General features: G+C 41.8%; 1 protein-coding gene across 1 annotated transcript in view; it reads right to left on the bottom strand.

Annotated features, from left to right (window-relative positions):
• The window catches only part of Dennd5b (DENN/MADD domain containing 5B), a 164,433-nt gene that overhangs the window by 62,141 nt on the left and 85,998 nt on the right, over positions 1 to 16,294 (bottom strand). The window contains exon 5 of the mRNA XM_013033412.1: positions 3,603 to 3,790. Within this exon, the coding sequence (XP_012888866.1) occupies positions 3,603 to 3,790 (188 nt within the window). The remainder of the gene's footprint in view (positions 1 to 3,602; positions 3,791 to 16,294) is intronic.

Here is a 16,294-nt window from a genome sequence, read left to right as displayed (position 1 = left end):
TGATCTCAGGACCTGGGCACTGTCCCTGAGCTTTTTACCACTTGAGCCACAACTCTATTTCCTGATTTTGGCCACAAGCTAAATTCCTTTTTAAAGTAAGTGTGTGTGTGTGTCTATCTTGGAACTTTGTGTGTGTGTGTATGTGTGCGTGTGTATGTGTCTATCTTGGAGCTTGATCTCAGGACCTGGGTACTGTCCCTGAGCTTTCTACCACTTGAGCCTCAACTCCATTTCCTGATTTTGGCCACAAGCTAAATTCCTTTTTAAAGTGTGTGTGTGTGTGTGTGTGTGTGTGTGTGCGTGCGCGTGTGTGCGCGCACGTGTGTGTGTGTGTGTGTGTCTTGGAGCTTGATTTTGGCCACAAGCTAAATTCCTTTTTAAAGTAACTGTGTGTGTGTGTGTGTGTGTGTGTGTATCTTGGAGCTTGATCTCAGGACCTGGGCACTGTCCCTGAGCTTTTTACCACTTGAGCCACAACTCCATTTCCTGATTTTGGGTGGCTAATAGGAGGTAAGGGAATTGCAAGAACTTTCCTGCCTAGGCAGGCTTTAAATCTGATCCTCAGATCTCAACCTCCTGAATAGCTAGGATTACTTGTATGAACCACTGGGGCTCACTTAAAATGGCTATTTTAATATTTACTTCCTCCCCTAAATTATGTGCAGCAGATTATGTCATTGCACAAAGATATGAGTACAGTGACAAAACTGCTAGTCTTTTCTTCTCATATAATGATGCACTTAATTTCTAGTTTCTACACAGCACTGCTATTTTCACAGTGATTCAGACTATTTCATGTCATTCTACCCTAGACTAGTGTACACACATTAAATTGTGTTGAGCTCCTGGCTGAAAACTGAGAAAATCATAGCCATCACAAGAGCTTTTAGAAATTTTAACTTATGTTTAGAGTCCAAGGGCAGACATAGACTCAGATTTTCCAGCTACAAAAATATTAAGAAGGCATAAAATTCTTTTCAACAATTACTCTCGTTAAATGGAAAAACAATACTTATTTATGTACTTAAATTGTCTTAGAGAAATTCATTTGATTAACATATATTGCAACAAGAAACTAAAACATGTCATTAAATCTTGAAACAAAATTCATTTGGCAGATCTATGTCTTTCTCCTTGAAAATTTTAAGGCTTTGGGGCTGGGAAGGTGGCTCAGTGGTAGAGTGCTTTCCTTGCATGCTCGAGGCCCTGGGTTCGATTCCTAAGCACCACAAAAGCAAAAAGAAAAAAGTTGGAAGTGGCGCTGTGGCTCAAGTGGTAGAGCACTAGCCTTGAGCTGAAGAGCTGAGGGACAGCGCCCAGGCCCAGAGTTCAGGCCCCACAACCGGATCCCCAAAAAAAAGAAAAAAAAAAGAAAATTTTAAGGCTTTACTTGGGAACCCACAAGACACTAGATTAATTTAATGAAAGAGAAAAGTGGGAAAACAGAGAAAAGGGCAAAGCAGGAAGGAGAAAGCAAAGAAGTCCAAACAGGATGCTACATGTCTGTACTTGATATTGGCTTGAGTCAAGCTCTCTTTTATGGAAACATTCATTAGATTAAGAGTAACAGTAGATGATTACAGGAATCATTACTGAGTATGACTGTGGTTTAGTGTGTTAAATTCACTTATTAAAATGAGAATCTCTATGGGAAACATGAACAAAAGTGAAGCACAGCAAGAGGGTTTTTATTAAGAAAGGTGCTAATTAAACAGCTAATAATATAATGTAATAGGACTCTCATCAATATTTCATTTCAAAGCTTTGTACTGTAATTCTCAGTGCCATTAAAAATAAACATTAGCCTCAAAATGATCTGAGGAATTTGTGCTTATTTTCCTCTTAAACATGTTGAGCCAAGTGAGGTGGCTCATTGCCTATAATCCTTGCTACTTGGGAAGCTGAGATAAGGAGGATTGCAGTTTCAGACCAGTCTAGGCAGAAAGGTTCACAAGATTCCACCTCAGGGCTGTGAATAAGGCTTAAAGGTAGAATGCCTAGATGCATGACTCCATGGGTGAGATGGGTGCTGCTCAGGAGGCTGAGATCTGAGGATCACAGTTCAAAGCCAGCTAAGGCTGGGAATGTGGCTAAGTGGTAGAGTGCTTGGCTAGCATGCATGATGCCCTGGTTTTGATTCCTCAGTACCACATAAACAGAAAAAGCCAAAAGTGGCGCCGTGGCTCAAGTGCTAGCCTTGAGCAAAAGAAGCTCAAGGACAGTGCCCAGGCCTTGAGTTCAAACCCCAGGATTGGCAGAAAAAAAAAAAAGATTCCATCTCAACAGAGGATGCAGCAACACTTGCCAGTCATTCAGCTATGATGGGAAGCTAGCATAGTTGGCCAGATGTCTAGGCACATGCCCAAGCAGGAAGTAACACCTATTTAAAAAATAACCAGTGCAGGGATGGGGATATGGCTCAGTGGTAAGAGTGCTTGCCTATCAAGCATGAGACCCAGATACACAAAAAACAAAAGCAACACTTAAATATATATAGTACACATGATAGGTACTAGGAAAAGTGGTTTGGGGTAACAAGGAGGATGAAGGAGGGTGAATCCTGTTGAAGTACATCATTTGCATCACAAAAACCAGAAATGATGAAACCTGTAGAAATTGCTTTAGGAAGGGGAAAGTGGGGAGGGGAGGATGTGTGTGTGGGGGGGGGATGAGATTGATTGGTATACAATGTAAACATGCATGGAAATGTCACAATGATCTTCCCACCCCCACATACATATGCGAGTTAAGAATTACAACAACAACAACAAAAAAAACCCACAGAAAACATAGTAACATTAAGGTGGCAAAAAAGGGATAAAACTTTTGTTTTGCTGGTCATACTAATTTATAGCATTTAGAATAGACTGATAAAATAGTCTCATACTTAAAAAAGAGAGAGCATAAAGCATTTGATATTTCAATTATCAATCCAGCTAGTTGGAAGATAATAACAGGTCAAAAGTCAAATTCAAGCCAAGAATCAACAGCTTAGCTCCTAGTTACTCAGGAGGCTGAGATATGAGGACTGAGGTTCAAAGCCAGCCCCAGTAGGAAAAGTGTGAAATTCACATCTCCAATTAATCAGCAAAAAGCCAGAAGTGGAGGTATTGCTCAAGTAGTAGTGTCAGCCTTGAGCAAATGAGCCAAGTCAGAGCATGAAGCTGTGAGGTCAAGCCCCAGGAGTGGGGCCCATGTGCATGTCCACATGCACACACGCGCACGTGTGCGCGCACACACACACAAACACAAATTCACCTCACAACAATGATTTCAGAGGGATATTAAACTTAGGACACTGTGCTTAAAATGAAGTGTCATTAGAATAATAAAACAATGAGATCATGCTACTATTACTCAACCTTCAAAAATTATGAAATTTTATGCTTATCCTTTTTTTTGGTATCGGCTCGCAGCTGTCCAGGCTAAATGGTTATGTTGCAGCAACCATTAGGAACCACCATGCGTTCTAGGGCTCAGACCCTAAGCTAGCTATACATGGGACACTGTCATAGGACACATTAGGAAGACAAAGCTACTGAACCATATCTGGACCTTGAATGAACACACAGCAAAAGGTTCATCATTCATTGGAAGTTTACCTCTTGAGGAAGTTCCAGTTTAGAACGGTCAGTTCCTTCCTTGGACTGAAGACCCATCAGATAAGGGACAGGAGCATCAAGAAAGTGTAGTAGAGAGGCAGGGAGAATGGGCACATAAACGTGCTGCCACTGAAATGGGAAGAGAAGTGTAGTGATGCCTTCTGCCACGGTCATCAGGTGCTGATAATCTGCACAGGACAAGGAGAAATGGAAGGGAAGAGTCCAAGTAAACACATATTGCTGCAGTAAGCTTGAAAATATCAGAAAAATGTGATGCTAAAAATAAGCAAAACACAGACAAAATGTTTTTGGATGATCCTGTAGAAAATATGTCAGTTCTAGCCCATCCTAACTGTATAATTGAAAAGTTCAATGATTTCCTTCACATTATTTTTTTTGGTGCTGGTACTGGGGCTTGAACTTAGGATGTGGGTACTATCCTTTGACTTTTTCACTCAAGGCTGTCACTCTACCACTTGAGACACCTTCCCAGCCTGGCTGTACTTCTATCTTTTTGCTGGTTAATTGGAGGTAAGTATCTCATGGATTTTCCTGCCCAGGCTGGCTTTGAACTGTGATCCTCACATCTCAGCCCCCTGAAAAGCTTGGACTACATGAATGAGCCACTGGAGCCCAACTAAAGGTTAGATTTTTTTTTAGTTGTTTTTTGTTCATATGAACTAATCCCTACAATCTATCATCCACAATCTCTAATAAAATCTGTGGAGTCAGTTTTAAGTTTAAAAAATTTTTAAAGGTAATTTGGTGTCTAAGCCATAACCTAGGGCAGCCATTGTAATCAAATACCTTAATATTTTTAAAGAAAATCATGCAAGTGTTTCAGTAGGGCAGAAAAACCAGAGACTACAAATAGGGCCACACTTTGGTTCATATCTGGTTTTGATGATACATCAGTTACAAAATGATTTTCAGTTACAATGGGGTTCAGAATTTTGGAGTTTAAGATTGATGACAAAAAAAAAGATTGATGACAGCAGATGATAGATTTTTTTTGGGGGGAGGGGGCTGGTCATGGGGCCTGAACTCAGCCTAGATGCTGTCCCTCATCTCTTCAGCTTAAGGCTAGCACTCTACCACACTTGAGCCACAGTGCCACTTCCAGCTCTTTCTTCTTATGTGGTGCTGAGGAAAAGAACCCAGGGCCTCATATATGCAAGGCAAGCACTCTACCACTGAGCCATCTTCCCAGCCTGGAGGGAGGATTTTTAAGAAAAATAATTGGAGGCTACTTATCAATTCAATGAACACATGACCAAGCATAAACAGAACGCTGACCTTTTTTTTTTTGTTTGTTTGTTTGTGGGGCTTGAACTCTGGGCTTGGGTGCTATCCCTCAGCTCTTCAGCTCAAGGCTAGCACTCTACAACTTGAGCCACAACACCACTTCCTGCTTTTTGGTGGTTTAATGAAGAGACTCATGGTCTTTCCTGCCGGGGCTGGCTTTGAACCACATTTCTCAGATCCAGCCTCCTGAGCAGCTAGGATTACAGGTGGGAGCCACCGGCACCCGGCTAACACTGACAATTTTTAAGTTGGCTTGTGTCATTTTACAATTTTTAAATGACTGTCTTCAACAGTCTACAATGGGATTTTGCAGTGAATTGTCTACAGTCCAAGTGTATACTGAAAAAAATTGTCCTTGCCAGGTGCCGGTAACATATGCCAATAATCCTAGCTTGGAATGCTGAGCCTTGTGGATCATGGTTCAAAGACAATCTGAGCAGGAAAGTCCCTGAGACTGTTGTTTTTTTGTTTTTTTTTTTGGTCATGGGTCTTGAACTCTGGATCTGAGCACTGTCCCTCAGCTCTTTCAGCTCAAGGCTAGCATTCTACCACTTGAGCTACAGTGCCACTTCTGGTTTTCTGGTGGCTTATTGGAGATGAGTTTCACATTTTCCTGCCCAGGCTGGCTTTGAACCTCCATCCTCAGATCTCAGCCTCCTCAGTAAATAGGATTACAGGTGTGAGCCACCGGCGCCTGACTTCCCTGAGATTCTTATCTCCAATTAACCATCAGAAAGCCAGAAGTAGAACTGTGGCTCAAGTGGCAGAGTGCTAACCTTGAGTGATAAAGCTCATGGACAGGACTCAGGCCCTGAGTTCAAGCCTCGGGACTGGCACACACATATGCACACACATGCATGCACAAACACATGTCCTTATTTGGAAAACTATTAAAATCATTTCAAGAAGGGGCAAGGGAATGGAGGGATATGATAGAGGAAGGGAAATTGATCAGGATACATTCTATGCATGTGTAGAAATGTAATGAAAATCCCTTGCTGATAAAAATTCCTTATTTGATTAATTAAGACCAAGATTTAGGGAAAAACCTATTTACATGAATATTTTTAAAACAAACACCAAGTTAGTCATATGAGCACACAGATAACTCAATTACATGACATGGCATGGACAAATGGACACACATGCACACCACCTCTCCCCCAGTGTAGGCAAGACAGACCCATAATTAATTACAAAAAAAATTAGAGAAATATCCTTAGATTCTATTCTGTGGTCATCCATTTCAGTCAAGGATTAGTTTTTATTTTCTAAAAAAGTTTGTAACCTCAGTATTTAGCACAATATCTAACATAATGTAGGCTCTTTTTTTTTTTCTCGGTTGGTCGTGGGGCTTGAACTCTGGGCCTGGGCGCTGTCCCTCAGCTCTTCAGCTCAAGGCAAGTGCTCTACCACTTGAGCTACAGCACCACTTCCGGTTTCCTGGTGGTTTATTGGAGATAGGAGTCTCACGGTCTCTCCTGCCCGGGCTGGCTTTGAACCGCGATCCTCAGATCTCAGCCTCCTGAGTAGCTAGGATTACAGGCGTGAGCCACCAGCAACCAGCTTGTAGGCTCTCTCTCTCTCTCTCTCTCTCTCTCTCTCACACACACACACACTGGGTTTTGAATTCAGGGCCTTGTGATTAATTATATGCTCTAACTGCTAAGCCATGCCTTCAGCACTTTTTTTTTTTCCATTGGTTATTCTGAGATAGGGCCTCTCACTTTGTTTTCAGTACTGTTTGGCTAGACAAGGTACTCTACTACTTGAGACAAAGTTCCACTTCCAGCTTTTTCTGAGTAGTTTATTAGAGACAAGAGTCTCATGGACTTTTATGCCTGGGCTGGCTTCGAACCATGATCCTCAGGTCTCAGCTTCCTGAGTAGCTAAGATTACAGGCATGAGCCACTGGCATCTGGTTCCATCCTTTTTGCATTGGTTATTTTTGAGGTAGTTTTGAGTTATGCAGCCTGGGCTGCAATCCTCCTACTTTCTTATGTCACTGGCGATTACAGGTATATACCACAGTGCCCAGACAGTGCTTCCCCTATAGCTAGGAAGACAGGCATGTACCACCATGCCCCGCCATTGGCTGAGATGGCTTTCAAACTTCTTTGTGTCTGGGCTGGCTTCAAAACATATCCTTAGATCTCTGTTACCTAAGTAACATTATAGACTTTGGATCAATACATCTGGCTTAGGGTATCACTTTTTGTCCTGGCAGGGGTCTGGACCTCAAACCACCTAATTTTGTTTTCCATCTTTGTTAGGATGACACTCAGTTTCTTCTTTTGAATGCATTCTCAAGGATTCTTCTGCCTAGACTTGCCTGGAACCATGATCCTTCTAATCTTATCTAGCCATGTAGCTGGGATGACAGTCAAGCACCACTGCCCACACTAGTAGGTATGGCCTGGGCCTCCTAAGTAGTTACAATTACAGGTATGAGCTACTATACCCAGCTCAATTTATTTTGGAGTAAATTAGTAACTTATTTGGATAAAAATGCACTAATCTGCAAGTTTTATGTTAAGTAGATCGATTTTTGTTCTCAGGAGGTTAAGAACTGTTTAGCTAAGAATGTTGACACATGCCTATAATCCCAGTATTGAAGAGGCTAAGGCAGGAGAATTACAAGTTCCAGTCTAGCCTGGGATACATAGTGAGACCATATTTATAGCAAATGAAATACCCAAACAAAACTAACAACAAAAAATAACATGGAAGCCGGGCGCTGGTGGCTCACGCCTGTAATCCTAGCTACTCAGGAGGCTGAGATCTGAGGATCACGGTTCAAAGCCAGCCCGGGCAGGAGAGACCACGAGACTCCTATCTCCAATAAAAAACCACCAGAAAACCGGAAGTGGTGCTGTAGCTCAAGTCGTAGAGCGCTCGCCTTGAGCTGAAGAGCTGAGGGACAGCGCCCAAGCCCAGAGTTCAAGCCCCACGACCGACAAAAAAAAAAAAAAAAAAAATAACATGGACTAGGAGAGTAGCTCAGTGGTAGAGTGCAGGCTTACCAGGTGTGAGCACCACAAACAAACCAAATCATAAAACCTCCCTAAAGTGAAACTCTAGATTTAAAAAAAAGAACTATATTTTTTAAGAACATTAAATAGGAAAAAGAGAATTACTTAAAATCCCTTTAATAATTTAAAGTAGGGGCATATTTCATCTCCAACTTCAGAATGCCTTAAGATTTTTTTTTCTTTTTATGAAAAAAGGAAGAAAATTTATTTGGTTAAGAATTACTTATATTCAGAATGCTGAGATCTCAGGATTAAGGTTGAAAGCTAAGCCAGACAGAGAAGACCATGAAACTCTTTTCTTCAATTAACTAGTTAAAAACCTGGAAGTAGAGATGTGGCCTAAGTGACAGAATGCCAGCATTCACAGAAAATCATGAGGCTTTGAGTTCAAATCCCAGTACCAGCAGCACATGCATGCACACATACACACAAATGCACACACACAAAATTACTTTTATAAACATGTCTTTTATCAATGCCCTTCAGTCAAAAAAATCCAGTAACAGATCTCTACTTGAGCAAGCTGGGTGTGTCCATTACTCATTTCAGAGAAGGGGAAAGCACACCCTTAGGGAAATATCAGTGAAGAAAGACTCTTGTACAGTATTTGGGTTTTCATTAGATAATTCTGGACAGGGTCTAAGAAAATGAAGACTTGCTTTGAATTGTGAGCTGTCAGAAATCAAGACAGTTCTGTGACAGTGTAGATATTCCAATAAATCCGATCTATTTATTAGGAGGGAAGATAGAGTATATACTAAAGCTAGGGATGTAGCCCAGTTCCATAGTATATGTAAAGCCTTGAGTTTGATTCCCAGTACCACAGAAACAGGTAAATAAAAAAGTTAAATAGCTTTGCGAGCTGAGCACCCATGTCTATAATCCTAGCTATTCAGGAGGACAGATCCGAGGATCATGGTTCAAAGCCAGCCCATCAGGAAAAGTCTATGAGACACTTATTTTCAATTAATCACACACAGACACAAACACCGACACATAGAAGTGGAGCTGTGGCTCAAGTAGTAGAGCATAGACTTGAGCAAAAAAGCTCAAGGACAGAGCCCAGGCCCTGCATTCAAGCCCCTGGATTGGCATATATACAAAAAGTCAGAAGTGGAGATTACAAGAGTCTGAGGCCTTAGTTCAAGCTCTAGTCCTTGTACCCACAAAAAGGCTGGTTAGCAAGTATCAGATGTTAATGTAATAAAAAAAAAAGAGGACGCTGAATATTTTATAGGTTATACAGACAGATGTTATTCTAGTGAGGCTACATGTCCTACTAAAGAACAACATGGTTTAGCTGTGAGCACTGGATCAATTCCAACACCACAGTGCTCTCAGTGGCAAACCCACTGAGTACATGTTTAAGTGATATCACCTGGCTGGCTTCTAAGCACCTTCCTTTACAATACCAAGCTTTGCCAATAGAGGGCAATGGATATACCATAGTGTGCAATGGGTAGTGTTCGGCTACTTATTGACTAGTGGTATGAAGATATGAAAACATCTGGTGGAACACTATCCCACGCCCAGAGAGAGTAGTGCTCCAGTAACTGGCCTCAATGGCCACCTTCTCAGGGCCATTCCAACAAGACACTGTACATTCTGTACTCACACCCACTGTGGTGCCCCTAATAGCAACTTGTGTCTTGGAGGTTTGTCTTAGATCAATAACCAACATCAGTTCTGGCCTAGGTGTGTTGACTATCTCTATTCTGTTTTTTCTATGCTGGTACTGGGACTTGAACTAAGGGTCTGGGTGTTGTCTCTTAAGCTTTTTTGCTACTACTTGAGCCACAGCTCCAACTCTGCTTTTTTTTCATGGTTAACTGGAGATAAGGGTTTTATGGACTTTTCTGTTAGGGTTGACTTCATACTATGTCCTTTAGATAGCCTCTCGAGTAGCCAGGATTACAGAGTGAGCCACCAGTGGCTAGGTCTCTCTTCTTTATAAACACAATTTCTTCAGTGAGGCATAACCTACAGGCTTAGAATGTGGGTCCCATTTCCATGTTTGTCCTTTTTTTTTTTTTTTTGGTTGGTCATGGGGCTTAAACTGTGAGCCAGGGTACTGTACTTGAAGTCTTCAGCTCAAGGCTAGTGCTCTACCACTTGATCCACAGCACCACTTCCAGTTTTCTGGAAGTTAACTGGAGATAAGAGTCTTACAGACTTTCCTGCCCAGGCTGGCTTTGAACTACGATCCTCAGATCTCAGTCACCTGAGTAGCTAGGATTACAGGCATACGCGACCAGTGCCTGGCAGTGTTGGGTCCTTTCTGGGGTATTCTTTAGAGTTTTATTTATGTCTCCACAGTTAATCTTCTATTAGAGCATTATTATACTTAACATGCTTCTATTCAAAGTACTATATGGTTTCAGTCTCCTAGTTGGACCTAAGATGAAAGGCACAGGGATTTGAGTAGTCAAATCAAATTCCTAGCAATCTGGTTACTGAACTGTTATTGAGGGAAATGTCCAATCTTCTAAAAACACAAATCCTTCAAGAAATGGTGACCGGGCTAAGTACTAGTGGCTCATACCTGAAGTCCTGCTACTAAAGAGACTGAGATCTGAGGATAGTGGTTTGAAGGAAAGCCTAGAAAATGCTTTCCTCATCCTCTACTATAGCACAGAAAGCACAGAGATGTTCCCTCAAACAGTATGAACTGAGTAAGTCTCCATGAGCCCAAAAGACAGAATGGAAGGGAAAGTGGCTGGTATACAGCCACTTTGTGGCTATGCCAAAAGCCTGCCAAGCAGCTTTCAGTGGCAATTACTGGGATAATGGGCTAGAAAGTTTCCATCAGAAGGACAATTCTGACCTTGTATTCAGAGATGAACTGAAACTGTTGCCATGATAGAAATGCATCGAATTGTGAAACCTAAAATATTCATGATATCATCAGTGAGGTCAGAAAATACTCTGATGGGAGAGGGCAATGCCTAAGAGTTCCCCAGTGAGATGGGAATAATTTATTACTGACACTCATTACCAAGATGAGGGCAAGGCAGCCTCTTTCCCCCCGGACTGACTGGAACTCAGTGAGAAATTGCCAGGTTTATTGTCACTTTTCATCAGACTAAAAACAGAGCTGCTTGCTTTATGGATAGCAGGTATCAGATGAATGGCCACATCCTGTTTAAAAGGCCATCATTCCAACTTAAGGCAGTGAGCTCAGCTGGTGACTGACTCACACACTTTTTTTCCCTAACAATGACATAAGAGCTGAACAAAGGTAAAAGCCCAAGTTTCTTGGTTTATAATCACTCATAGGCAGTGGCCAATGGCCTGGTAACATGGTCAGGTAGATGAGCAATAAAAAGTCAGACTAATAAAAGGATGCCTATATGGGGTAGTCTCCCATATCTATCTCAGCCGACCTTAGTGTTTAAAAAATATCATGAACAGGGCTGGGTGCCGGTGGCTCACACCTGTAATCCTAATTACTCAGGAGGCTGAGACTGAGGATTATGGTTCAAAGCCAGCCTAGGCAGGAAATTCAGTGAGACTCTTATCTCCAATAAACCACTAGAAAACAGGAAGTGGAGGCTGGGAAGGTGGCTCAGTGGTAGAGTGCTTGCCTTGCTGGCCTGAGGCCCTGGGTTAGATTCCTCAGCACCACATAAGCAGAAAAAGCCAGAAGTGGCACTGTGGCTCAAGTGGTAGAGCGCTAGCCTTGAGCTGAAGGGCTGAGGGACAGCGCCCAGGCCCAGAGTTCAGGCCCACGACTGGACCCTCCCCCCCCCAAAAAAAAAAGAAAAAGAAAAAAGAAACAGGAAGTGGCGCTGTGGCTCAAGTGGTAGAGTGCTAGTCTTAAGATGAAGAGCACAGGAACAGTGCCCAGACCCAGAGTTCAAGCCCATGACCGACCAAAAAAAAAAAAAAATTATGAATAACCTGGGCACCAGTGGCTCACACCTGTAATCCTAGCTACTAAGAAGGTTGAGATCTGAGGATCACAGTTCAAAGCCAACCCAGGCAGGAAAGTCTATGAGACTCTTATCTCCAATTAACTACCAGAAAACTGGAATTGGCACTGTGACTCAAGTGGTAGAGTACTAGCCTTGAGCACAACAGCTGAGGGACAGCGCCCAGGCCGAGTTCAAGCCCCATGACTGACAAAAAATAAATTATATATATATATATATATATATATATATATATATATATATATATATATATATATATATCATGAATAATTTAGGGCCTGAGCATTGTCCCTGCTCTATGACTTGAGCCACAGTTCTACTTCTAGCTTTTTGGTAGTTAATTGGAGATAAGAACCTCACAGAGGTTCCTGCCTAGGCTGGCTTTGAACCAGGATCCTCAGATCTCTGCTTCCTGAGTAGCTAGGATTACAGGCATGAGCCAAGGTGGGGCTGGCTGTTTATGGTAACATTTTGCTTTGTAGTTATTGTTGCAGTGCTGGGGATCAAACCCAGGCAGGCCCTTTGCACATTACTAGGCAAGCATTCTACCCTGAACTATCATAATATGCTCTTAAGCTTATCATAAAATAAAGCTAATAGTATTAATGAGGCAGGTTAGCTACAGAAAAAGAATGCTAAAACTGATTCTTTCTCCTAGTCATGCCCTGAGAAACACCCAAGTGTTCTTAACCACCACCCCCAAACCCCAAAGTCACTGCTGCTTGGGAGTAATTAAGCGGTCAGTTTGCCTAGAACTTTCTCATTAAAAGTAGACAATCTCAGGTCTAACTTAACTGAGGTACGTGTGCAGTAGAAACTCATGTGTTCTGAGCATGACCTTTTTAGAACAAATGACTACTTAAGGTGTCATGCATGTTGGCTGCATCTCATACATATATTTAAAATCCTGGAATGGCATCTTTGGATATGCCCAGATCCCTTCCAAATCATGATCCCTCATTCTCCTAAGCTCAGCCCACTATTATTACCATGAACTCCTCCCATATGACCTGAACCCTAAAAAAACTGCTTTTAACTATGTGCTTGCTCTTATGTCACCTAGCTTGAGCCCATCATTGCAATTACACTTCTAACTTCCTCTATAAAGTCCTTGCTTTGCAACTTTACTTCTGTGTCTGTGTTTGTTCAATTCTTTGCTCAACATACCAATAATCTGCCATCTTCACCTCAGAGACCACCTACCAGTAACATTAAAATACTGGTCAAAGCTAGTCAAATTCTACTGCATTAAAAATGCAGGTCATGGGCTGGGAAGGTAGCTTAGTGGTAGAGTGCATGCCTTGCAAGCATGAGGCCCTCGGTTCGATTCCTCAGCATCACATAAACAGAAAAAGCCAGAAGTGGAGCTGTGGCTCCAGTGGTAGAGTGCTAGCCTTGAGCTGAAGAGCTGAGGGACAGCGCCCAGATCCAGAGTTCAGGCCCCATGACCGGCAAAAACAAAAACAAAAAAAAAAAAATGCAGGTCATATGAATCCCACATTCTGCCATCAGCATACTAGTTTTGCTTTGATGATTTATAAACTCCAGAATCAACAACTTTTGGTATTTGCTTGGGCATAACTAACAATTTATCAAGAAAGAGCTTTGACTCTGGCAAGGTTAATCCACACACCATTTACAAGAGAAGAGAGCAGAGTGCTGCAAGGCACAGAGCGCCGTAGGCAGCCCTAACTGCTTATTTTCTTTGTCAACAGCTAAAGGAGGTAAGCAGAAATGTTCCAGAGGCTTTAATTAGTGGTATCAAAAGTTAGACACTGGTGTTTAAATTCCCCATCTTTTATTCCTCCACTGTTCTTTTGAAGAGGGTCACACTCCCCTCTTCCCACTCTACTGCTCATAGATTTCATGGCTGCAAAACAAAGTGCCTTTAAAAAATTTGGTGGGGGGGAGTCCTCAGAAAAGAGCCTTCACCTCCTGAGAACATTTTCTACTTCAGATTCTAGCTAATTACCAGTAAAGTAACTCCTGTGTGCATATCTTGAAGATGATAGACTGAATCTGTTTCAACAGGTCATGGCCCAGAATTTCCAATCAGTCTGAATGGACATTTTCATCACTGAAATCCTTCTCCCTTCATGCAGGTGGGTTTTCGTGGTAATTATTTAGTGTGCAGAACGTCTTTAAATTTTATGGAAGTTTTATCAGTGAATAAGAAATGAAGTATGCTCTTAAATGTCCCTTACAAAATCAGGAAGGATGAAGGAGATCACCAGAGAATAAATCAATGTAATGACTCTCTTACCATATTCACCTAAATGAAATCTCTCTAAGATGAAAGGCATTTTCCAGAGGTTTCATTTCATATTCCACAAGTATTTAGCATGATACCTCCTTAACAGAGCTGAAGAATGAGTTAATGATTTAAAAATAAACATTGAGACAGGTAAGAAAAGGTTAAGTACAGTCCCAGTACAGCTACTATGGAGGCTCAGTATTTGGGCAAAGACTGAGCAGACGCAATTCTTGATGTCACTGCATTAGCTTATGTGTTGTGTGATTCTGAACTTAGCTTCCCCGAGCCTCAATTTCTTCCCTGATAAAATACAGATAATAGCACTAACTCACGTGTGAAGGGATTAAATAATTCACTTTGGTAGCACAATTCTGAACAAGAGTGGTTATAAACTTATTGTTGTGGGCTCTTTATACTGTATGACACTGAGAGGAAAAAAAAAAATCTAGTTCTAGGAGCCAGGCACCCTGGGGCATAACTATAGTCCCTGGTACTTGGGAAGTTAAGGCAGGAAGATAACAAGAAGCCAGCCTTGGCAACACAGTGAGATCCTGTATCCAAAAAAAATAAAAGCCTGATGCTGATGGCTCCTGCCTGTCATTCTAGCTACTTAGGAGGCTGAGATCTGAGGATTGCAGTTCAAAATCAGCCTGGGCAGGAGAGTCTGTGAAACTCTTATCTCCAATAAACCACCAGAAAATGGGAAGTGGCGCTGTGGCTCAAATGTGTAGAGTACAAGCCTTGAGTTGAAGAGCTCAGGGATAGTGCCCGAGCCCAATTTAAGTCCCATGACAGTCTGAAAAAAATGTACTTCCATTATTTCAGAATTCACTCTGTTCTTAGTTGACTAAGTTAGCAACAACAACAAAAAAATAGAGTACCAAAATCATGTTCATAAATATTCACTCTTCTTCATTTGAAACTAAAATTAATTGGTAGATAATCATCAACTAACACTTCTCAACAGATTCCTTAAACAAAATGGGACAAGCTATTCAAACAGAATAAAAAGCTGAGGTCTCGGGGCAGACAAGCAGTGAGACATGAAGTTCTCTTTTAAAAAGGAAGTGAGATAATGGGAAGTTTTTTTTTTCCTTTCTAAAAATAAAGTATGGCACACAGTATGAAACAACGCTTATTAGGAATTTTTGCAATGTGGGAGAAGGAACCCATGGCCTCAAACATGTTAGAGAGATGCTCTCCACTCACCCGTCACCCATTTACTGGCTTCTTAATCCTGGAACCAATGCCCAGTACAGGGGATGGAACACGGGACCTCATAAGTGCTAAGCAAGCGCTCTTATCACTGAGCTACACCATCCGCCTAAATAAATACCTTGACTATTTAATTTTACAAAGTTATAGTTTAAATAGTAGTATGTTAGGTTGTCACAATCTAAGCATGATGTGTAGTGGATTTTATGGGACTAACAGTGCTAATAATAACAATAACATCAGCTATCAATGCCAATTGTACACTTAGTATTTGTACAAATTTTCTTGCTTAACACCTTCACAATAAATCAATGATATTGATAGATAAACTTATCCCCATAGATATAACATAACTGGGAAAACTAATGCTTTGGAAAACTAAGTAAGTTGCCATTTAGTTAGTATTACAGAGTGTAGAGACTTCAATCAAGAATTGTTACTAGATCCAGATGCCTGTAATCGTAGCTACTCAGGAGAAAGAGATCTGAGGATCACAATTTAAAGTTAGTCTCAGCAGACAAATCTGAAAGACTCTTTGTTTTTGTTTTTTGGATCTAGTCATGGAGCCTGAACTCTGGTCCTGGGCGCTGTCCCTCAGCCCTTCATCTCAAGGCTACTGCTCTACCACTTGAGCCACAGCACCACTTCCAGCTTTTTTCTTTTTGCTTATGTGGTGCTGAGGAATTGAACCCAAGGCCTCATGCATGCAAGGCAAGCGCTCTACCACTGAGCCACCTTCCCAGCCCCAAATCTGAAAGACTCTTTTTTTTTTTGGGGTCCGCTCGTGGGGCCTGAACTCTGGTCTGGGCGCTGTCCCTCAGCTTTTCAGCTCAAGGCTAGCGCTCTACCACTTAAGCCACAGCACCACTTCCGGCTTTTTTCTTTTTGCTTATGTGGTGCTGAGGAATCGAACCCAGGGCCTCAGGCATGCAAGGCAAGTGCTCTACCACTGAG

Source organism: Dipodomys ordii, unplaced genomic scaffold (assembly GCF_000151885.1).
Source record: "Dipodomys ordii isolate 6190 unplaced genomic scaffold, Dord_2.0 Scaffold167, whole genome shotgun sequence".
NCBI lineage: Eukaryota > Metazoa > Chordata > Mammalia > Rodentia > Heteromyidae > Dipodomys > Dipodomys ordii.
The sequence above is the reverse complement of the archived record's forward strand: the minus strand, read 5'-3'. Positions and strand labels throughout refer to the sequence as shown.